The sequence below is a fragment of the Corvus brachyrhynchos genome, unplaced genomic scaffold (assembly GCF_000691975.1).
Source record: "Corvus brachyrhynchos isolate BGI_N302 unplaced genomic scaffold, ASM69197v1 scaffold279, whole genome shotgun sequence".
Classification (NCBI taxonomy): domain Eukaryota; kingdom Metazoa; phylum Chordata; class Aves; order Passeriformes; family Corvidae; genus Corvus; species Corvus brachyrhynchos.
This window is the reverse complement of record NW_008246060.1, coordinates 8,117,107-8,141,807: the sequence shown is the minus strand read 5'-3', so window position 1 is coordinate 8,141,807 and position 24,701 is coordinate 8,117,107. Positions and strand designations below refer to the sequence as shown.

At 39.8% G+C, this 24,701-nt stretch overlaps 1 protein-coding gene across 3 annotated transcripts in view; it reads right to left on the bottom strand.

The window, feature by feature from the left end:
* Positions 1 to 24,701, bottom strand: part of RASGEF1A (RasGEF domain family member 1A) — a 157,293-nt gene that overhangs the window by 27,969 nt on the left and 104,623 nt on the right. Inside the window, exon 1 of one of the 3 annotated variants that reach the window (XM_017746389.1) lies at positions 24,456 to 24,564. The exons of the other annotated variants lie outside the window; for them this stretch is intronic. Within the exon in view, the coding sequence (XP_017601878.1) occupies positions 24,456 to 24,473 (18 nt within the window). The 5' untranslated portion in view covers positions 24,474 to 24,564. Of the gene's footprint in view, positions 1 to 24,455; positions 24,565 to 24,701 lie in introns of those variants that run through there. 3 annotated transcript variants of the gene reach the window in all.

The following is a 24,701-nucleotide window of genomic DNA, read 5'->3' as shown; positions in this document are numbered from 1 at the left end:
GGGAGCCGCGGCACCTTTTCTTCTTTGGGCATCTGATCTTTCTGCTTGGGTGGGTTGGTTGGTTGTTCTTTCTTCTCCCTTTTGTTTGCTTGTTTGCCTTTTCCCTTTTCTGTGTTTTTTTTCCCCCAGGTACACGTTTTTAAGCCACCAGACCGCCCGTGTTTCTGCGCGCCCAGCGCAGCGCGGGTGCCTGCGCTCTCCCCCGCGTGTGCCGGTGCGCGGGGAGCGCTGCCGGGGGCGCCCCGTCGGCGGGCAGAGCCGCGGGACGCGCTGCTCCTGCATCGCCCTGCTCCGGCATCGCCCAGACCTCCCCGCTGATAATTGTTTTTATTCTTCCCTCGGTCAGAGTTGTTTCTCTTTTCAAGTTGCCTGAGCCAGCCATCTGATAGCCCTGGTCCCAAACCGTAGGGCTGACGCGGAACCAGCCCGTGTTGTGTCACACACGGGCACGGGTGCCTGTGCAGAACCTGATCTCCCGTGGGGAAGGCTCCGGGCTGCATCCAGCCTCCCCACGAAGTTCCCCACCTGTACCCAGGCGCAGCTGAGGGTTGCCATCTTTGCAGCCTTTCCCCACACAAGCAAATCTTTCCCACCCTGTTTTCATTTTACTTGAATTGGGATGGTTTAGTAGTCGGTATATTGTTTCGAGTAATTATTTAAATTTATTTTTATTATTAAAATTATGTATTTAATTGCTGTGTTTGAATATGTAGCAGAAGCCTTCATTGGTTTCCATGGTGATTAATGTAGGAAAAGCCTTTTTGGAAGTAGGCATGCCGCTCTAGGTAGGTGGGCACAGCACACGAATTTAGGCACATGCACATACTCAGGAGCGTAACATTCATGATTGCTCACAATTTGAGAACAAGCACTGTCATCCATCCTAAACACACATTAATTTTGGAAAGACGTGTAGCTACCCATCATCTTTACTGCTTGCTTACTAAATTCCTTCTTGGTTTCCAAATTCTAACAGATCTGCTACAGAGATGATTTTCCTTATTTGCAATGAGGTTTTTCTTTTAAACGACTACTTGAAAAGTCTTTCTCTCCCCCAGCCCCCGCCAACAGTCTGCTTTGCTGTTAGTGTCAATCCCATCTCTTAGCTGTACTCCACAACCTTCAGAGAGTGCAGGTGCTGTAGCAGATCTGATGCCTGTTAATGCTGAGCCTTTCCTCAGTTACAGTCCACTGCCTGCCTTGGACACTGAGCAAGTTCCAGGTGGCAGTCCCAGGTTGGAATCCAGTGAGTGGTCTGACCTGCTGCACTGCCATGTTAGGACCTTACTGTGTAATGCCACAGGAGGGTGAGGGACAAGTTTTGTTAAGTCTTGTTCAAACATCATGAAGTTCTTTATAAAGAGTTATCAAAAGCAGAAGGTATTAATTCGTAGGCTATCACTGTGTAACATGATAATATTTCGTTCTGAATGCTATGAATATCTTTTAATACCTCATCTAGTATTTACGGCTAAGAACAACACCAGCAAGCCTGCAAATAAATATGCCTGAAAAACAGGTATTGAATTTCATTCTGTTTCTGTGCTAATCTGTTTTCCCACCTTACTCAAACATTTGCTGAGGCTTGTAGAAGAATATGTCCATTAATCTTAGCAAAACATACATAGTTAATTGAGCTCTAGTCACAGATTCAATCTGTTGTAAAAATAACCCCTGATCTTTTTGTTTGTTTGGGGTTTTGTTGGGTTTTTTGACATCAGAAATTAGATCTGTCCTGTCACTGGAACTAAGAAATGTAGGAATTAAGAAACATTCTAATAGAATTAAGGAGAACTATGCTAGCTAGGCATGCTCTCTCTTCACTGTGACTTGTATCTATACTGTGGTGTTTTTCCGTATTCCTACATTCAGTAGTACAGCAGAGTCTGTTCAGACTTTTTTGTACTTATAGGTAAAGGAGCATATGCATGTAAATTTCTTGTTTATATACATACCTAGGTATGTGCATACAAATGTTGGGGCGTTTGTTAGGATACAAGTTCAGTGAAATGTCTTTTTTTCCTTTCCGATTCACTATGATTGGTTTTGGGGACATTGTATTGTGCAGTCTTGTTGAAAAGGTAGTTTTTTACAAATCAGAGGAGCTGAAGGCCTAAATTCGGCTCATACAACATGTAATAGATGAATCATGTTATCATTCTGTTTCATTTCCCCTTCTGTAAAGTGTGGATGATGACCTTTAGCTATCTATATTCTGAGTGTTGAAATCTGTTGATACAGAAACTCTCTGAGGTCTAATTGTTTTTGTAGTTATGTAAGTTCTGTTCCTCAGCAAATTGCTTGCATTTTGAAGATGTTTCCATCAGGCATTGCCTCATGTTACTGGTGGGTGGACCCTAGAGCAAGTTTAATCAGCAGAGCCTGTACTCGTTCTGTAGCTTGCTTTTGAGGCAACACTGCTGTGGTTCACTTGAGCTGGTCAGAGCAGCATCTTGCTGCAGAGTGAGTCAGCAGCAGCCATGCTGTGACTGCCTCAACCTTCAAGGTTGCTTCAGCCCCTCTCACACTGGCTAACATCGCCCTAACAAGTTCCATTATCTTATGATTAATGACCTGGATTGACACGTGAGGTATTTGGGTTCTATTCCTGCTTATGCTATGGACACTTGGCCGACAAATTTTTTAATCCTGCCGTGCCCTCAGTATTCGTCTGTGAGATGCTGATAAGGATGTTTTCATGCTGTTGCACTTATTTTGTATGTTCTTATATTTGGGCAGTAAGTTTTTGCATTATTGTGTTGGAATACAGTTTCCTAGTACAGTTACATCTCGAGTGGAAAATTGCTGGCCACTAGTTTGGTAAAACCAAGAAATTTTAGCAAAGAAAAATGGATGAAAATGAAGGAGAGCTTGTTTTGAGAGTGAAGATTATAGACAGTCAGGGAAGAAGAAACTTGAATTTTTTTCCACTTGTCTTAGATAATGGCATTTTGGAAATAACTTGTTCAAATGTGCCTGTGTGTATATTTAAAATGTAATTGTACTTAAGAAAAATGAGTCATTACAAATGTCATTAATGCTGATCTGAGGCTATAAAGTCAATTACAAAGAGACTCTCCTAGAAATGCTGCCCTTGGAGCTTTCATTGTCAAGCTACTCGAGTCACTCGCTTGGTCACCTTCCACACAAGTCTGTTAATAATAAACATTTGGTTTCATTTAACAGAGTATGTCAACATGCTTTAAAGCCCCAGCATCTGCACTGAAGGAAGCAAAGAGGGACAAAGCCAGAGGAACTGGCATTGAAAATTAACCTATTTGTGTATGGCATCGGTCATATTGTTGATTAAATACCAACATGGGATCAAGTCTTCATCTGTCCATTCCCACCCTTTTAAGTACATAGTAGGATGAACAGAGCACATTGCTTAGGTCTTTGAAGCACTGCTGGGTTTAGTGCCTAGCCTTGTTTCTTACTTGGAGGGTGAGTCTGAGCTGTTACCCAGAGCTCTACAGGCCTCGCAAGTGGCCGGGGTATAGAGGGTGACTGTGTTTGCACGTTCTCTTCCACTGGTACATGATCCCCACAGAGCAGTGCAGAAACCTGCCCACCACCTTCACAGCTATAGTTACAGGTGTATAGAGTGCTCTGCTTCTTCCTGTTGTGGAAGGCTTTAAGGTATTCAGCTGGATATTGTCATTTGGAATTTGAAAAGGAATGCTGTATTAAATGTGTGCATTATATTTATGGATTTTATGGATTGATAGGCCTGGTTATAGACTGAACCATTTTATCTGGACTTGAGATAAGGAACTTGTCCAGGAAATGCCATTAAACTTCACAACAATGGCCTTAGATAGGGCTTTTACATGGACCCATGTTAGTATGGACCATTTGTAAGACTTTATCATTTAAGCAGTAGAATGTATTTAGAGCTTCAAAGCCTCAGGTGGCTGTCTTCAGGGAACATTTGGGTTCTGGTCTTATTTGTAGGGCTGCACAAGTGTTCAAGATTTCCTTGTTGTACACAAATTTTAAGATTTAAAAGCTGTTCTCAAACCACTTTTAGATGAATTTCAAGACTTCTAAATTTCAGAGATTCATGCTGCAGAATAACTTGATGGCACATTAATAACTTAGCAGCAGATGGGAGTGGGAGGAAAGAGTTTCAAATAGTGGTTCTGAACCGAGCAAAGCTTTATAAGCTTGAAGCAAGGTTGAATATGCTAGCCAGCAGTCTGTGGTTATTACTGACCATGCCTTTGTCTCCCTCTCTGTGCCCTGGGGCATGATGAATCTTTCCACACAATAGTTTTGTCAGAGCCAATGGATGCTGTAATTTCAAAATGGCATTTTCCATTTTGAAAATGTTTTGCTGAAGAGGTCCTGACCCACTCTATCTCTTGGGTATCCAGCAATTTTAAGAGTAAACCAAGATGAAAATATAGGAGCAACTTAAGATGTGGTTTGTTGCTATGTCTGTTTTTGGTTCTACCTGAAAGGGAAAACTAATTGTGAAAATTGTATTCTGTATCTGTGGAGCAAACTGCGTTTTCCCTGGCATCAGGTCAGCTCTCTGACACCACTGAGAATAACTCTCTGCTGGGCAGTGTGAAACAGATCTTCCCCTGATGCTCGGTACTGTAGCTCCCTCTTGGACTGAAAGGAAAGGCCTTCCCCAGGATTTAGAGAGGACATGGTGCTAATCCCCAGTTTTTTGTGCTTCTGCCAAAATAACAGATTTAACATAACCTGACACACGAGTTGCCTGTGATACTGGTGTGTGGCTGTTAACTAATGACTAAGGTTTTAATGCTTCTTCTGGCACTGCTGCCAATTTCACTACTAGTGAAATTCTTGGTTTTCATGGATACTCTAGTCACAGAAATCTGTAGTTTTTAGGAATTATCTTGCCTGATGATTAAGATTTAAGATAGATTCAGTTGGGAAACAACACAGTAATATATCATTAATATCTTTATTATATTCTTGATCGGTGTGGATCAATCAGCTTTGATTAAATAAAATAAAAATATAAAGGGGTGATAGTTCTACTTTGCATGAAGGATGTAACAAGAGATCCCTTACCAGAGTCTGAGGACCTCAGCTCATTTAAAGGCAGAGGAGAGTTAGAGAGTGAACTAAAGGAAAAGATCTCAGAAAAAGATGTGGGCTGGGCCTTCTCTGCTTAAAGGAGCTGCTAAAACTTGTCATGCATAAATGGCAATTTGTGTGTTTTCAGGAGGTGATGGAGCCTTCTCACTGTTTTTTAAGAAAGGGCAGAAAAGGCACAAAAAACCTATTTAGCTGCTTTTAGTGTTTGTGATTCAGGTTTGATTTTGACTCCAGCAAGGAATAACAGAGGCATGTTAGTGTAATATGCACTCTTTATAGTAATTTTATTTCAGGCCTTCTTAAGTTCAATATTTAAAAACAACTGGTATTCTATTTTAAATTGGGCTCAAGTTTGGGTTCTAGATGAAGGAGTTCTGGACTTATCCTAGCTAGTGTGTCCTTTACTTGCATATTCATGCTTGCTGTGACACCAGCAATTCCAAGTCTGTGCCACTGAGCAGAAAGAGAAAATCAATTATGCCAAGAAAGGAGCATGTACATACATCAGCAATTTGGTGCCCAGGGGAAGAAAAATCTGCATGTCTGCTGATGTCAATCTTCTTGATATGGTATTTTTGTAAATGCACGTAGGTTGCTATTTCTTTTAACTAGCTCAACAAAAAATAAATTTATTTTTAGTGTTATAAGCTTCAGGGCATCACAATTAGCAGATCAAAATTGCCAGTTTGATTAGTCAACCTTCTGTTTGCTTTAGCAGAAACTATGACAGTGACACTGTTAGCATTCCCACAGGTATTTTGGAAGATTCATTACGATTAGTGATGGGGTCCATTGCTTTCCCCTCCAATTTTAATTCTCTTTGGTTCTACAAATTTTATTTCTCAGCTGATGGAGAGAAATTCTGGGCTGATGAGCTCATTTGCAGTAACTCACCTGCAGCTGTATTAGTTTAAAAACGTTTGTATTAAACATGTGATGTATCTTGTCTTACCTGAATTACTGCAAGTAACTCAGTTCCCATGAACATCTACTGCTTGGACTCCTTTTGCTGATGCTGCCAAGAAGCTCATCAGCACTTTTTGGGGGATTTTTAGAGTATTCTGAAGTCTACTCGTTTTTCAGGGCAGTTAACTGCTGTTGGTTTCATTCTACTGGCTTTATTTGGAATAGAATCAAGGTGTGATCACCTTGATAACATCTTGAGGAAAATATATGGAGAAGTATTGTGAAAATAGTTAAATATGGTATAATTTTAGCAAGAAGCTGTCACCAAATTAAGTTTTCAAAAAGAATTTTTAAGAAAGCATTTTGAATGACAAGAGCTAGTGAACAAATGGATGAGCTCCCAAGCCTACTTAGTTTTATCTCTAAGCACTTTTCTGTCACCTACAGTGTCTTTCAGCATAGTTTGAGCTACCTGGGAAGGACTGGCACAATCCGATCACAAACTGTATATTGAATTGATGCTGAGTAGTACAGAACAGAGGTTATTAGTTCTTATAGATATATGTTTATACTTTTTTACATATCCTGGGACACAGTCTCAGACTATTCAAGCATAAACTATTGAATGTGACACTCTAAAATAGCATGGCCCTATGTGCTCAGATTTGCACTGGGTTAAGCTTAGGACTGTTCTGCAGGTGAACAAACCCCCTGCTGTAGATGCATAAATGTTGAAAGTAAAAAATAAAAAAATTCAGTGATCTACCTGTGTGCTAGTGGTATTAGCTGAACAATTACTCTTCTGTTTTGCTAAGGCATCTTGACGTGAATCAGTCACAGAATTCATGTGACTGAGCTACTTTGGCCCAACCCTTTATGAAAATATCTTTATAAGGACATAAATGTAAGTGTACTACAAACAGAAAAAGATTTACTGTCTTCCTGGAGCTTTTATTTCCTCTGTGGTCTGTACTGGTCAAGCCACAATTCAAATAGCTGATGATGAAAAACCCATGTGCTCATTGAACCTGTTTGCTTTGTCATTTAGGACTGGCACTCACCTGAAAGCTGCCTAAGTCATAGGATAACAAGTTTCAATAATTTGTAGTTGAATATTCTTCTAGGGGCAGGGGGAGCACTTATATTTTTGTCAGGAAGATATTATTGGATTTTTCACCCTTTCTTCTGCCTTTTTCAAGTTCATTGTGTCAGTATTAAAAATCCTTTTAGGGACGTTGTTTTATCATTTTATGTAAATTTTACAATTTATATTCTTCCACCTTCTTACCAGGGGAAAAATCAAACGGTATAAAACAAATACAGTGAATTCAAGAGCCATGTATGTTTTGATGAGTCTGGATTTCAACCCTACAGCTGCTGCTGTGGCATAAAACAGATGTCGTGTCAGCCAGCGACTTCAAAGGGGATTCCCTAGGCATGAGCATGTGGGAAACTTAAAACTGATCTTCTTTCCCCAGGGGAAGCTTGTTCCTTCTGCTGCTCTCTGGTGTTCCCCATTAAACTCTGTTCCCGGGTCTGCAAAAGCTCTGCATACCATGGGCACAACCTGGTTTAGCTCAGGTTTAGAGACTTGTTTTAAGGTTCTGTGGGTGGATTTCCCTGGTTTGAGTTGTTTGTTTTGGGGGTTGGTTTGTTTGGTTTTGACTTCTTATTTTCGTTTGTGCAGGGGTGCCAAATCTCCCTAAAATCCATGGTCATGCTGGTAAAAGATTTTTCTAGGATAGATCTCAGAAATTTGTAGTCTCTGTAGAAATCGGAAAGTGCTGTAGTGGTTGATGCTATTTTCCCTGCATTTCCTACTTTCCTAACTACCTTTTTTTCTCCAGAGCTAGACAAGATAGAAAGCTACACAAGATCCATATTGTAGAATACAGATGAGGAGAGAAGCTGTGGAGAGATATATGCTGGGTTTGTGAAATGAATAGCTGTCTCTAAGAAATTACTGCAATAAACGTAATGAGGAATTATTGAGTGGTGTTCAGAAGCATGGTCTCCACTTGCTCAGGAAAGTACAGTCAACTCTGTTATGTAGTTTTATCTCTGTAAAGTCTCAAAACACTAGCACTCTACATACAAGCTGTAAAATGTTACATAAAGCTTAAACACACACATTGCATAAAAATGAAAATATGTAACAAATATTTCAATTATTTTGGATCGCAAGAATGAGAGCAATTTAAAAACCTTGTTTCATTTCCCTGCCATCCTATCCCTTCTTGGTGCTTCTGTGTGTCCTGAACTGATAGTTAGCTACTGTTTGACTGATATTTGAGCGGGTGGTTTAAAAGTAAAAGCTTTCCATGTCTTGGCAAATTTCCTGGACAGTCTATTCATAATGCCTTTAACTTTGCTAATTATATGAGATTTTTGGCCAGGTAGTACTCTCACACTTCTTTAAAGTCTGTATACATGAGAAAAAGCTTCAAAGTGCCTTGCCCCCAAATGAAGCTGCTTAAGAGTAATGACAACAGTGTTGATTGTTAATTTGGGAATGTTCACTGAAAATCAGATTGTTTTTCTTGTGTAGGAGACTAGTTCCCTATGATTATTTTATAATTTCCTCTTTTTCTCATTCGCGGCTCCCACAGAATATGTGCATCACAAAGACAAGGTAGAAATCCTAAACTTACAAGACATCCCACTGGGAGTTAGTTCAGACCTAATAGTACTGAATTAAAAAATACAGCTTGTTTCACATGAAGTGTTGCAGATGCATTAAGTTATTGAAACAGTTATCTTTGCAAATTCTTTAATAAAATCCAGCCTAATTTCAATTTGGGAGATCTAAAATGCTCTGTTGTGTGTTTTCAGCATAGATGTTTTATAGATTTACATATCACGACCATTTTCTACTGATGATACTATATTTTACCATTTTATGTTGTTCTAGAATAATTAGGGCCATAATAAAAAAACCTTTATGGACAGAATTCTGCCATGATTACCCACCAGCCTGCATCAAATCACTCTGATAAGAAGGCTGAGGAATTTCTTGTCATATTATACTTTGTGCAAAACCAGTCCAGAAAAGGGGGTGTATCACATTCTTACTACTTCTGTGTTCCTTATTGGATCTGCTCTTTTTGTGGTATAAAAATTCGGTGATGCTGGAGAAATTCGAGACTAGAGAGGCACTCAAGTTGTTGTCATTTTAAACACCTGTGTTGTAAGTTGAGCACAGTCTTGCTGCATGCCCTTGGTAGGTGGAGTTAGACACCTGCCCCTTCCCACACCTACATCTATTGAAGTAAAGAAGGGTTTGTTCAAGTGGAGCACTTGTTTCTAGAAATGGGATTGTAATTTTAAAGCAAAAGCTGAAAAGCATTGAATATGCTAGTGCTTTTTATTGGTAGTTATTTTCTGAAGTAAATGAAAGTCTTCAATTGCCCTAGCATTGCATGATACATAATAATTCCTATTAGCTAGTACATTAATTAACTTTTGTAATGGATGTTCTATGAATGTGTTGAAATGGCTGCTTTATGCTCTGCAGTTCCCAGTGAGTCTATTGAGTGAAATAATTTTTTTTGTTGTTGCTAAAACTTGTTTACTGCTACTAAAAATCTAGAAAACATCGATTGTTTTATGTAATCACTTCATTTTTATGGTTTTCAAAATACTGGCAAACTTAAACTGAGGTTGGTGAAGGAAGGCAACACAGGATTTGAACAAGGGAATCTGTAAATAACCATACAGAAACCCGGGCAGAAACCATAAAAGATCATCTCTGGCCTGTTGTCTGCTACCCTTGTCAAAACTGTGAATAACAAGGCACTGAGCTGGAGTGCCAACCACTGCCTACTTGGCACTGCCCACACTTACACAGAGCTATGGAGACAGCAAAGCAAGTCAAGGAAAACAGGGCTCTGATAAGAGTGTAAAAGCCAAAGAAGTAGCCATATATATCTTGTCATTCCTACAATGTGCACTGTCACGATGATCGTCTGAGCTCCAATCTGCACAAAATCCACAAAGTAAAGTAGTGTTGCAGAAATATAAGGCAATGGTGGAATGCTCACCCCATATCTTTTCCTGTAATGTGGCATAGACATCCAAGAAAAATAGCTCATCCAAATAGAAGCATTACTGCCTGAAAGTTTTTTATTCTTTAATTAAAATGCTAGATTGTCAGGAGAATTTCCCAATGAATGGAAATAGACTGCTTAGGCACCCTTTGATCTGAGCTGGTGTTTATCTCCGTGTTGGCTACTGAACCTTCCAAGATATATCTTTTGAGGGGATATTGACTCCTAGGGTCCTATGGTAAATGACAAGATTTTGGCATGGTTGAAAAAAACCCTCCTAAAGAAGTGGAATAATTTTCACAAGAAACTTTGGCTTCTGATTTTAACCTGAAAACATAAAAATTGCATCTGAAAACAATTTATAATCTGTCACAAAACTGTTCTGACTATGTTTTGTTAATTGAACTTCTGAGGATGTGCAATTCCAATGTGTCTCTTTAAGGAAGCAGTGTGGCTCACCTGGTTCATGTATTCACAGCTAAGCTAAACTCTCATCTTTATTCTGTACAGCATTGCTATTTCTACTAAAACCTACTCCATTATTCATAACTGCTTCTAATTTTGGTCTAACTTTGAACTGGAGATAATTGGAATGTCTCCAATTGTCTCGTATGTTCATATATCAAAGAGCATCAAGTCAGAAGTTAGCATTGTTCTTGTGGTATATGTATGTGCATGTTTTAAAGAGTGAGGAAGTATTGTTTTGTTAGTGATACTGGGATATTCCACTTTCTTCTTTCAAAAATAAATGGTAATAAAATTGTAACCTTAGGGAAGGGGTGATGTAGGTTTTCACGTCCAATGCTGCAGATCTGAGCATTAGTACAAAACTTGTTAGAGGCAATAGGACTCATCTAAGTGACCCCGTGTAAAGGTTGATGCTCAGTGTTACTTAATCCCTCCTTTCCCCTTGGTGCTGCTTGTGATCACAAAGTTCCTGTTTTGCCTACTGAGCCAAATGGTCTTATCTTTCTATTACTACTATTTTTCCTTATTTTTTCTTCCTCTATATTGTATTGATACACTTGATTCAAAGTCTGATTCTGAAGATATTTTGTGTTTTAAATGCGGGTAAATATTGCCTCACCAAGGGCAAAAATGTAAAGATTTCTTAATTTTTTTTAAACTCTGGATATACTATCTGTGTACTACTCTACACACCTAGGAGCTCCACTGAATCAAGCACAGCACTCCCAATGTTACAGCACTGAAGTTACCTCCCAGGCTGATGCACACAGGAAGTACTTAGATTTATCTTGAAGTTGCCTGTTCACTTTCCAGTCAAGATCTCTGCTCAGTTTAAACCAAAGTTTTTACAGACTGGAAGGGGTTGATGGCTCTTCATTGGCAACAGATAAAAACTAGCAAAATACAGTTTGAACTGGATTCAGCATTTGCAGACAACAGGAAGATCAGTACCTGTAACTGAAAATCTAGTCCCTTGTTTTATAAATAGACCACAGTTCTTGTCTGCACCTTTCAATTCTTCTTTTCATATTGTTGACTAATAAATAGTGCAAGATGTTGATTAAAAAAAATAATTTTTTTCCCTCCCAAAGAATGATTAATAGCATGCCTGTTGGGCACTCAGTTTACTTTAAAGTCACCTACTTGTTTTCAGAGATTTGTAATTAAGTGTCATGCTTTGTTCATTTTTGTGTACTTTGGTTTCATATTTTGACTAAATTAGTTCATATTTGAAATACTGAAATAGTTGAAAAGGAAAGATGTTTAGGAAGTCTATTATGCTAAAATGCTCCCAAGTATAGTTTTGAAGGTGATAGCTTTAATTTTTCTGTGACATCGTTTGCTGTTGTGTGCTAACCAGTGAGCTTACAAGTAAATTCACGGCTGATTTTTTTTTTTTTTTTTTTAATAGAAATAAAATTGTACCCTTTAGTTGGGTGTTTGAACTCTGGTCTGAGAAATGGTCTGGAATATTGCAGTAGAATAAAATATCTGGAGTTTGCCTCTGAAGAATAAAATAGCTGTTCCCAGAAGTTACAACTGTGGATGAGACCAAACACTACAACAGTTGAAGCCTTCTTGCTTCAACACATTTGGCTACAAGTGGGTGAGTTTAAAGCATTTTCTGTAACCATGTCACAGTTGTTATCTTTGGAAAGATTTGAATACTCATTCAACTGCTAATGATATTCTATCTTTTAAAACCATGAATTGGGTGTTTACAATTTGATGGTTTACAATTCATACTACAAAATACTTACACTATTGTTACAATAATTATAATGATATTTCACATTATTTTTAGACAAGCTTTTTTCCTGCTTAAATATCTTAAAATTCACTAAAGGCACTTATGCTCAAAGTATTTGAACAGGAGTTCTGGTTCGATCCCTTTTAAGTACAAAAGGCTTTAGACACCCTGTTGCTGTGTTCTCCTTTACCCACGAGCAAGGACCTCTCATGGCCATTGGTGATACATGTGGAATTCTTTCAAGAAATCAGTGAGGTTTTGTCTTTTTTTTTTTTCTTCCCCATATGAAAAAGTAACCTTTGTTAGGAACATCTAGCTGTCAATGCAGTCCTCAAACCTGAGCCACCTAAGTAATCTGCTCACTTTTCTGATTGCTTTGAGGAACATTCCCGTACAGCTATGGCAAATGTCCCAGCATAATTTTTCATATTCTTTTAGTGATAATTTGTGCTCAGTTTTCAGCTGCAAAGGACTAAAAGCACATTTCAAGCCCACACAAAGTCTGACGAGAGCTCGTGACTGTCTACAATTTAGAACAGCAGGCTGCGTGTTCCCTGTTGCAGCAGAGGAGATGGTCAGGATTTGGTTTATTTAGGCTTTCTTTTTTAGCATTATTAAATTACAGATGATATCTACCAGAAAAAAAAAAAATTAAAACCACCAATTCTTTTTTTTTTAAGTTCTATGCCAGCAGAATAAACTTAGTAAGACTATGAGAAAAAAAGAGGGTAAGGGTGGATTGATGATGCAGAGGAGTTTACTTCTTAGCATGTTGGTGAATAATAAGGAAAGGAAAATCAGCCCAGGAAAGGCATCACTCACCTCGTAGGCTTTTAATCTTTCCCCAAAGGCCTGTCCTGCAAATCCCTCGAAGTCCCATGTTCTGCTACCAGTGTTTTTTTGCTACCCATCTTTTCCTTCCCCTCCTCCAGCCGTCCTCTTGCCCCTTCCCCCCACTTCCTATTAAAAGGAAAGCTACTGAGAGCTCGTAAGTAACAGACTCATGCTTTCAATCAAAGGAGAGAGCTGAATAGCCTTCCACTCAGAGCGAGTTCAGCGGATCTGGAGTCAGGGCCCCTTCATTAATGAGAAAGGAATCTGGTCACCTTCTGAAATCTTTCAGCACTCCTTCAAGCTGCCTGAACCACACAACTTGCATTTCTCATAAATTTCCCCACTGTGTCCACAGTTCCATTCTCTCTTTCTCTCCTCCCTCTCTTGAAAGCTAAATATGCAAAGGCAATTTCCCTGCTCTTGCTGGGTCCATGATCTTTGCTCATTAGGAGATCCATTTCAAATTAATTTCTTCCCCTGGCCCCCCAACGCTTGGTTTCAGTGAAAAAAATAGTTGGGCTTAGAATTATAAGCAAGAAAACATAACATTTGCATCAGGCTTGTCAGGCATCTGTGCAATGCAGATCTGAACACTGGTTTTGATTCTCAGGCTCAGTGGTTTCCACTGGCAGTTTTTTCACTCAAGCATCTTCTTTCAGTTCACACCAGTTGAGTTTTGTTTTGAGTTTATAGGAGTTGCAACAAACCCTGGAAATTCAAATGCAGAGCTCAACTGAAACAGCTGCTGTCCTCTCTTTAGGTCCAAACCACATTGCCACCTAAGATACTAAAATCATCCTTATCTCCTGAAACTTACTTCAGGTTTGCTGAAAACCTCATAAGCCTAGCATGGTACCTGCTTGGTTTGGGAACATTTTATTAGCTGATTTATTAGCTCATTTTTTTAACTAATTCTATATCATCAGTATGAATATATACCACATCAGGAATTGCATCATTTAATGTTTTGTCAGAAATAGGAAGGCATTCTTTGTCATTATTTAAAAAAAGAATTTTTTGCTGCATCTGTATCTATGCTGTCCATAATGTGAAAGGAATAGCTACTGTCAATGAGAGAATAAAGGAGAATAAAGAAGAATAAAGCAGTGGGGAAAGACATCATGCATGATTTCTGTCAGAGGCACAAAACAAGTACCCAGTTGTTATCCTGTGGATGGTCTTAGTACTTTGGTCTGGGGAAAAATGTTTTGGTAGCACTCCTGCTGTGATCACATAGGTAAATATAAATGACTTTTCTTGTTACAGGTATGGGGGAAAGATGCATTGCATGTAGGAATGTGAATTGAAAAGGAATGGGAGTTGATAAGAAATGGGTGTTTTATAGATGCAGTGTAGCTGAGCCTTGGTTTAGGTTTTGATAGTGCCTTTAACATGAGGTAATTTCAGTTCTCATTCTTACATGGAAACAGTTATGTTATGCTCAAAATTCAGTGAATAGCCAAATTTTGACTTCTTTTGGTCTTTAGATCCGTTCCACTTCAAGAGTTATAATTTTCTATTAATGCATAACTGATAGTGAAAATTTTTGTGTTAATCTCACTGGTTGGCACCATGTAGTATGACTTTTTCTACTAAGAAAGAGAAAATAATTTTGATTGTTGAGTTCTGTTTGTTATTTTATGTTGATGTTACACACAGCTCGAGGATATAGAAACTGACTGAATCTGAAAATCTGAGTGAAAAGTACATAGAATTCTTGAATAAAAAAGAGATATCTTGTCAAAACAAGCCCTGTGCAATAAAGATTTCCATGGCAGAAAAGAATGAGGAGAGAATGTACAACTGGAATACTGTGTATGGGATGTCAATTCTTGTGGGTGCTGATTGCTTGCTAATTTAAACAGATATTATGAGTACTCAGAACCAGGGTACAAAATGCTGGCAGTAGCTTTCTCTGCCTGACAATCATGTAAAAAGAATATTTTTTTACTGGAATTAGAGATGTAGCTCTAAGATTATGGGCTCAACCAACTATGTTCCCCTCTGCTCCTCTTGCACTTGGTTGTTGGAGGTTTTTTTCCATGCCTTAAGTAACTTAATGGAAAATAATTGGGTCAGAACACAAGGACGAGGGTACCAGGAGCAGCAGTGCTGTAGCAGTGAGTTGAGCTGCTGATGCATCCGAAGGCCATCACTGCAGCAAGCGACGGTGCGATGTGCCAAAGGGTGTCAGCTTGTTGTGACTCAGCCACTGGCACGGGAACAGACGAGCACTTGTTCCCGGTGCCAGTGGTGAATATCCTTAAGGCTACGTGTTTGTGCTCCTGCCCGTGCCTACTCTTGCAGCTGTTCGGTGGCAGTGCCTGCTGGCAGGCTCCAGAGCAGCCTACATAGTACAGGGGAAGAGTTTGCTTCTGCTCTCCAGGCTTGTTTTCACACTAGAGGCTTTTATCTCCTTGCCATCACTTCAAGGCAGAGAAGGGTGCTGCTGCCTGCCGCGATGCACCGTGGTGCTCAGGCTGTGCCCTCTGAGTGCTCCTGTGACCCAGCCCCCAGGGCGGCCTCTGGCCTCCCTCACCTGCTTGGGGAGCTCAGCCTTCCCGCCCAGCCCCACTCCCCAGTGCTGCCCAGATGGCTCTGCCGCCTCATAGTCCTACTTGCTACTCTCTGCCCTTTGGAAAATTAAGAAATCCATGTTTTAAAGTATAAGAGTCCTCTCATTGCTTGGTACTAGTATTGCTTTGAAATGTAGCCAGTGTTCCCTTGTACTTCAAAGAGGCCGCTCCGGGTTAGTTCTCCCAACAGATCTATCCCCGAGGGATTTGTGTGAGTTGTGTGCTTCAGGAGTTCCTTGGGGCCCTGTTGTGCCAAAGCCAGGCAGCGAGAGGGTCCTGGCTGCAGCCCCCAAGCTCTGGGTGTTGCATGTGCAGGTGGAAGCGCTGTCCTGCGTCACGCGCTGGGTGAATCATGGGCTGCAAGGAGAGCCTGGCTGGCCTGGACCCATCACTAGTTTCTTCCTTGCCAAGTGCCATCTGAACATTTGACTTCCATTTTCCAGCATTGCTTGGCCTCACCCCTCTTGGAAGCACAGGGATTGTTTGAGTCCCCGTGCTGCAATGACCTGCTTTTTTCAGGATTTTTCCAGTTAAGATCACTAGGAAGAACAAAACTCTTAGACACAGCTGAAGCTCCTTGCAGTGGTTAAAACTTGTGTATTGCTCTAACAGCAAATGGCATGAGAAATTTCAAGGACTGCTTGATCGTGAGCCGTTCCCTGCAGATGTGCCCAGAAGAAGTTTATTTAAAACTTGTGTTCCTATTTCAGTTTGAGAGGGCCATTCAGGCTCTATCAAATTCTGCCTAATAGAAAATAAATTAAGTTTTAGTGTCATCTATCTTCTGTATTCTTATGATTTTAGAATTGATTAAAAACCTGTTTACTGTTACAGGGCCTGCTCTGAATTTTTCAGGTAGGCAGAGTGTGAATTATTTAAGGCTGTGCTGGAACTGTTTACTTTTCTATTGCTACTAAATTTCAGAAAAGGCTAAGAGGGGTAAAAATTATCTCTGTTTATTCATACAAAACATCTCTGCAAGTTCCACTGTTGCCCCCCAGCAAGGACCTTCCCTTAAACCAATTTAAAATTTGGGGGTGTAAACCCAGAGCCTTCTGTTTTGTTACTGCTGAGGTTAGTGAGTCAAGGGTCATGGCATTAATCAGTGACCATGGTGCAGAACAGAGTTGCTAAACTTGAGGTGAAATTTGAGCTTGCTGTCATGGGAACAGAGTGGGGAAGGCAGGATTTGGGAAGAGCCAGCCTTACCCTGGCCAGGGGGAGAGAGCCTGGTAAGGGCACCTCTGCCTGGAGCGCTGGTTTAGTGCTGATTGCATCTGTGCATGTGTGTGTGTGCTGCATTTAATCTTAATTTATGGGTTTTCCTCTACCCTTTAACAAGTCTGCTAGAGTCTGTTCCCTAAAAATTAAGGTCAGTCATCACATGCCTAATTATTGGTCTGAGTGGTGAGAAAGTACCAAGGAGTAAGAGCAAACTCCACAACCACCCCTGAAGTTTCTGAGATGTTATCTTAGTCCAGCAGTGACTGATGCCCTAAATTCTTTACTCAGTTCACAAGTTTTCTTTAGCACAAGCAGCCCTTAAAGAAAGGAGCTGTTAGCAGTGTGTACAGCTTTTACAGTACAGTTCTGAGTCACGATACTGGAAGGTGCAGAGTAGATGTAATGCCTGTCAATTTGTTATTATTAATTACAAGAGAGGCCTACTTCATGCAGATTCTCCCTTTCTTTCATGCAGTCAGACAGCCTGACTTCTTTATTTTTATTGCTTAATTTGTGATCAAAAGAGGAAGATGCTGCCTTTGTTAAGAAATCTATCTAAATTAAGAGATTGTTATTTCTTTCTTTAGAATACACAAATCGAATTTCATGGTCTCATTCAAGGCAGAGAATCTTTTCTCCTGGGTATCACCAGTCTACAGGGAAAGTTATTGCATTTTAATATAATTCCTGAAACATTAATCACAGGGGCTATAGTTTTGCAAGAGACAAAGCTTTAGTTGTTTACAGTCTGTTAAGCTATTTATTTACTATGTGTTCTCACTCCTCCCTTAAGACCTTCAGAAATGAAAAATATAAGGGGATAGCCGTTCCTTTTCTCATTTAAGTATGTAAACATGGTTTTCAGAGCTTTTTTTCCTGTGGCAAAAGCATGGTCAGAAGATAATATAAAATAATGGGTCCAAACTAGATTCTGGTTATAATTTGAAAGCGTTCAGTACTGTCTGGTTTTCGTCCTAAAATACATATGGATGCCCCATGACACAAGTCAGAGAAACCTGGCAATTGCTTTAATTTGTCCCCAGTCTCTGCCCATAGACCTGGGCACAAGGCAGAGGTCTGGTCACACCCCACTTCAGCTTAGTGTGCTTCCTGCAGCTCTGCTATCCTAACTTGTCCATCTGCTCCAAGTAGAGCAGCATTATTCTTCTTGTTTCAAGTGGTTATCAAAGCCAGTGATAGATGCTGTTCAGCCCTGCGTCTGCAGACACCAGTGGGTGAGACAAAGCTGCTCTCAGTGTGGTAGGGCTGTTCTAGTTTACTTTCAAACATCCAGTTTGGCTAAAAGGGTTGCATGTATTACTGAGATTTACAGTACCAGTTTTAGGATTCACTTACTCTGTCTTGTAAGGAAGGCTATTACTTGAATAAAAAGAAAAATAAAGAAGCAACATGCATTTCTGTTATTGGCTGGTGGCAAAACCAGTAATGGGATGCCTATTGCTGATGATAAACATGTGCAGTCTCTGAAAGCAAACTAAATTTTGGCCAGACTATTTCTAGATGGTGTTTTCCTAACTTCTTGCCTTTTGGTGGATAAATTATATTGCTTTTGCAGATTACATTTATTTCAAAACCCATTTCTCATTAAAAAAATAAAATTAAAACATATCAGAAAAATCAGACTTATTTTCAGTCTTCTATTTTTCACTGTCAGTTTCCCAAACTATTCCCTTCCTCAAGGGATTTAAATATATGAACTTCTAAAAACAGAGATAGGCAGTTTCTCTTCTTCTTTTTCTTTTCTTTCAAGGGATTTATTTTTTCTTAGTGCCTGTAAGGCGAGAGCCCTGGAGATTTGAAGCTTCTTTCATCCTCCAAAATGTCAGCAATTTCAAAGAAGTGGGTTCCTGTACACTTCTTTTGACATGCTCTATAGTACTTTTCAAACTTGACTTGGAAGCTCTTTCTCTGCAGGTAGAGGCACTGTGGGCAGGGGACACATTTATACCTTAGATTCTGGCTGAAACAATCACCAGGGAGAGGACAGCACCCTGACACAAGCAAGCTGTGCATAGTCCAAATGATTGACAAAGCTTTTTTTGCATCTTCACCCTCTTCCTTCTGAAGTCTGCAAAGTATCAAACTCATACAGCTGAGAGGTAGCTTTAGGGTGTCTTGGCTTTCTGTTTCTCTAGTGGGAAGACACATCAGAAACCATCAAACAAAACCAGCGGTGTCATGTCCATTTCTGTCACAGTCTGTGATCTGCACAGAGCAAGAACTCTCAGCCTTCAGCTAAAGTTTCTTCTTTCTGGGTTGCAAAGTACCAGGTGGCGGAGCTGGAGGTTTGCTTAGGCTCATGTGCAGGACTCCAGCGCATCTCTTTGGTGAGACCAGAAGATGATGGGGAGTGAAGGGAAGCGGGGAATAGAAATAAATCCTCTTCCTGGTAACCAAAGCCAGCAGTGGTAATGAAGAGGCCAGCAATTGATAGGACAGGAGAGGAATGTAATTAATGCTGCCAAAGACAGCTGGGCCACATATTGGATTAGTAAGGAGACGGGATCAAGGCAGGGCATGTACCTGCTGGGGCCACAGCAGGAGGTGTGGATGAGCTGGGAAAGTAGTGCATGTGAGGAGGGAATGCAGAAAAGAGGGTGAAGATATAGGAACACGGAAGTGGGTCAAGATCTATTTGACACTAAAGTTATTTAAAACTTCTGAAAAGTTACTTTCTCCACATATGTGTACTGCATGTTGCTTTCTTTGAGGAAGGAAAGGTTCTTCCCATGTTAATATGAATGAAGAATCTTAATGCAAATGTCCCCTTAGATTTGTGTTGTGTATTCTGGGCAAAATAAGTGGTCGTGGGGTTTTGTAAACAAAGATATTAATGTGCAACAAAAATATCTGCTTAATTTTTTTTTTAATGGTATATTATGGTGTTGAGGAAAGGTTACTTTTTCCTTTTGGTCTGTGCTCAGGATTTCATTATTTTATAATGTGTGAAGAGTGCAGCTGTTGTACCACTTAGATTTTAATGGTTTAAGCAAGGGCATAAGTGTAATACAATTAGAGGATATTGTTTGATAATGCAGGAAGGGATCTTCTGAACATTTTTATTTGGGAGAAGAACTGTACCCTTCCAAAGAGAAAACCTTCTAGTTCTGGCTGAAACCTCCTCCCACAATTTTCAGCCCTTAAAGCATAAAAAGATTGATCCTGGGCAGTCCTCAGAATATTGCTTTTTTTACATCCTCAAGGTGCAAACCATAGTTTTTCGATGTAAAAGCTGTTATTGCATCTTAATTGAAGTCTGCATAGTAATAACCTACAGGTAAAATTCTGCAGAGCATGAGGATATGTTGGATGAGTTTATTGGGGCTTGGAGTATTATTTATGGGTATAGATAGCTGGATCTCATTCAATTTAAATATCTTAGAGTGCATTTAAAGCAAGTTTATTTAAACTAAACCCATAATCAAGTATTGTTCTTTCTCTGTGTGGTCTTAATTTTTAAAGTCTTTTTCAATGGAATGCTAATTGTGTGTCAAATCTTTCAGTAGCATACAAAAAATTTCTATTAAAAAAAATAGCTGGGATTATATTAAGAGAAACTCGACTCCTTTTTTTCTGAAAGAAAAAAAGAATGGCTAGTTTAAGAACAGGGTGAGAGGATCTCTAGGACTTAAAGGAATCTTAACAGTTGTGAAAAGATCAAAGCAGCAAACTGAAATATGTATTTTCATCTGCATGTTTAAGAAATAACATTTTATACAGAAAAAAATCTTGGATGTTTGGTTTTTTTCCTTCTTGATATGTTTTTTCTACTCCCATGGAAATAAAACAAGCAGTGTTCTGCCATACTAAACTGAATGACATACACTGTTCTTGTTCTGCTTCATGTTGCTTTATCCTTCAAAGCGTACAAGAATCAAATTTGGAAGCTCTTGTTCCGTGAGACCCTGAGGTTCCTGGGCTATCACACTGTGTCCTCTTCTGACAGGGGTTTTACTGCGTGGGACAGATGTGCTACAGCTTCCCTACTGCAAATAGCAATGTTTATTTTACTTATGGGATGCTGATTGCTTAGCTATCCTATTTTGCAAAGCTGTGTGAAGATAAGGAGAAGGAGGGAACACTTAGAAGAAAGGAAAATTCAAACCATAGGTTTGGTGTTGTCAGAGGGAGTGGGTGTTATATGTGGGAGGTAAAGGTGTAGGTAAAAGGAGTGACATTTACTGAACTTATTGCTCAGGCTCCTTGCAGTTCAGCTATGCCTACTGATGGTATTTGTAAAGCAGCCCACATGTGAAACAGGAAAAGCTGACCTAATACTGAAAAAGATTAAAAAAAAAAATAGTAATCACCAACTTTCATTCTGTCTAAATCTGAAAACTTTTTTGGCAATTCGGAGTAGTCCTTTTTGCCTTTGGAACTATCAAATCTGTCACATACAAAGCCTCTATCAACACAGAGAATGTATTATATTAGAAGTGTTTAATGCCAATAAGTAAAGCCTGTTGAACACGTAAGAACAGGTGTAGGGGTCTTTAGCTGTTAACTGCTACGATTATGTGGATGCCATATGGCTCAGCTGTGCAGTTCTCTGAACTGAATCTTCAGTTGTCCTGTGTGAGTGAAACATCTAAAACTAAACATGCCACGGGAGACAACTGATACAAGGTTTGCTACACAGACAGCAAACCAACCTGCTCTTTATTTACTCTTTAAAATTTTGATAGGGAAAATTAGCTAGGCAGCACTTCGACCATGTTGTTATTTACTCCAGTGAAAGAAATGAAAATCTTTGGTGGGTTATTTTCATGCCATTAAGCTCCTGAAGGCTGACTACTGTGGAGGAGATAATATAATATGTAGTTGTCAAGTTTGGGATTAATGTATTAGGATGCCTAGTTAGTAAAAATCAGTACTTGTCACATCTGTGTGAGTCCCATGAGCTATGACCATCTTGAACATCTCTATTGTTCCAGTCATTTTCAATTTTGTGTCCTACTCTGCAGAATTTCCCAGGAGATGTGATGGGTCAGTGGCAGGCCAAAGATGGGCTCCAGACCTTAATCTAATCAATATTGTGACAAACGTAATGAAAGAAGCGATGTCACCTTGGAATCCCAGTAGGTTTTATCAGCTTAGCTCCTAATGGGATGTGACAGCAAGGCTGATCTGTGTCTCCTTAGGACAGGACAGGAGTTGTGCAAGGGCTGGTGCAAGGCTGGCTGTGTGACAAAGGGTAATCTAAGTCCATGACAGTTGCAGCTAAAGGTTGAAACTAGAGGTCCTTCCGTGTCAAAGCATCAAATAATTATTTTGATAACCTTTGTTTCCACGTGAACCATTTATGCATTTATTATATTTTCAGTTCCTCTAATGTCATCTGCATTAAAAAATGGTAACTTGTTCTGTTTCAGTGGGGAGGTTCTGAAGTTGGTTTCACAAATTAGAAAGCAGTAGTCCCTGTCTTTATATGTATTCTAAGCAAAGCACTTTCACTCCAGTTCTCTGTAATGGTTTTAAATTTTATTTTTAATTGCCCCTTTTTGCAATCACATACAACTAAATCACTTGTGCCCCGTAGGTGACTTTTGCATGAGGCTAAATCAATGATTACTTTTTCCCTGGGATTTCCTCCCTTAGCACTTCTTTACCCTAGGTGTAGGGCTACCTTGGTAGACTTCACTGATGCATTCTGGTGTGCAATCTCAAATTTTTGTGCCCTTCTAGTTTTGAAACAGCAGCTTTGTTAAAGAATGTTTTTATGATAACTTCATTTTCTGTGATCAGGGTTGTATATATTATCAAAACTGACACGTTTTCACCCTTAATTCTTATGATTTCCCCTTTTTCTGCCCAGCTAGGTTCAACTACTCGCCTCATCTGTTGCCTTTATAGTTTCTCTGTTCTTAAGTGTTGTCCCCATACTGTGATTCTCTGTCTAAAAATTATTCTCAAGGCATTTGCTTGCTTTGTCTCTTTACCTTTAACTTTCCCCCTCAAGATGAATGGCAATTACTGTCAAAATGTTCTCATGCATAGAAATCCTGTGACATGTAGATCTCTTGAACATCTAGAAAGTTGCAGAGATATTACTAAAGTAACTATCAGGGTTGATAAAAAAGCTCTTGAATATTATTCCCTCCCATTGTGGAACCAACCTTTAAAGTTTCCTGTGAAAATTTACCAAGTTCTTCGCTACACATATGATTTTTTTAATATGAAAACGTCTGTTTTATCCTTTAATGTAAGACCAATCTCATTTTCAATTATTCAAGTTTTCTATACAAGTATTTCCATGAATTGCCTTGATATGTAAAGCTTGTATGCTCTTTGATAGCAGAGCAAAGCTGCCTTATACTTTTTTACTAATCCTGCAATTACATTCTGCAGAGCCTTTTTACTTTCCTTAATATGAAACTAAACCCTCCTCTCACCTACTCCTTTACATAACCAGTGCACTAAGAATTATGGACATGACAGCTAAATCCGGCTTTTAAATCCCAGGCACAGAAGCTATGTGCTGTTGCTGCTCAATGTTTCTTTCTAATAAGCTATACACAGTGCAATATCTTATTAGTTAATTTGAAAATAATTTCTCAAGGGATTGCACGACTTATGTGCATCAGGTCCCTACCAATCCACTTAAAGCTTTAATTCGCCAGATAGAGAAACTTAGTCCAGAGTTGGATCTTATTTGTTGCAGCAGAAATGTTTATTTCTCTGTAAGGTATCATGATAGTGGTTTTGGTGTAGCAGAAGTTAAAATGAAAGCATCCCTTTGCAATTTTTTGAAAATAAAACCTATTTTTTTGATCTTACAGAAAATATTTTTTATTCTGTCGCATAAGGTGACAGCAGGTGCATGTTGCAATTCAAATGCCCTGTTACTCTTGAAATTTCAGCGTTGCTGCTTAACTTGGAAAAGGAGGGACTGAGAGAAATCTTTGAGAAGAAGTACCTATCTTTGCTGCAAATATTTGAAACTTGACTACTGATGTTCTGGAAACATCACCTGAGCTTGGGATGGGTTTGACTCCAAAGGACAAATTCAAACATCCCTGCAAGAGAACTTTGATTCTGTGTTTGTGATGCGGTGTACTGCATCACTTTAAACCTGCCTGTACAATACTGAAACCATCTCACTTGGTCAATATTCATTCAAACATTCAAATCTATGTTTCTCTTTTCTGTTACACCACTCCAGAGCAAAAAAAAGTTCACAGACCACAGTAACATAAAATATTAACCGCGGTTTCCATTTCTCCACACCACCATTGCATAAAGCTACCGCCATGTAATCTTCCTTCTGCGCGGCATCGATTCATTACAAGTGACCCAAGCACGACACAATGCACAGAATAACCAGTGAATGTATAACCTGAAATTAAATTAAAGCACAATTTTAAGTGTGCTTTCTCTGTAGCATAGCATTAAATCACTGTGTCGTGCATGGCTGTGTGTCTGGGGGTGGCTGAACCCTGCCATACCCAGCACAGAGCTACTGTCACTGTGGTTTTCCTGGAGCCGAACGAGCCTCCTAAAGCACCAGCAGAACATGGAGCAGACAGAAGAGCCCACAGCACTGTGCAGACTTACCTGGCTCTCCAGGACCATGTCCTCTTCCAGCTGGGGCACCCCGGAGCCTGTCCCTGCTCTGTGCTTGCCCAGGAGCCAAGAGCTGCTGTGCCACTCCTCTGGCTGCGCTCGGGCAGGGAGTGTGGGCAGCCCTGGCTTCCCGTTACCATTATACCCAGAAAAAACGAAAGTACTGCGGAAGGTGCTGCACGGGAGGAAATTCTGAGCCTCAGCCCTACATTACGTAGGTGGCATGTGCTGGGCAGG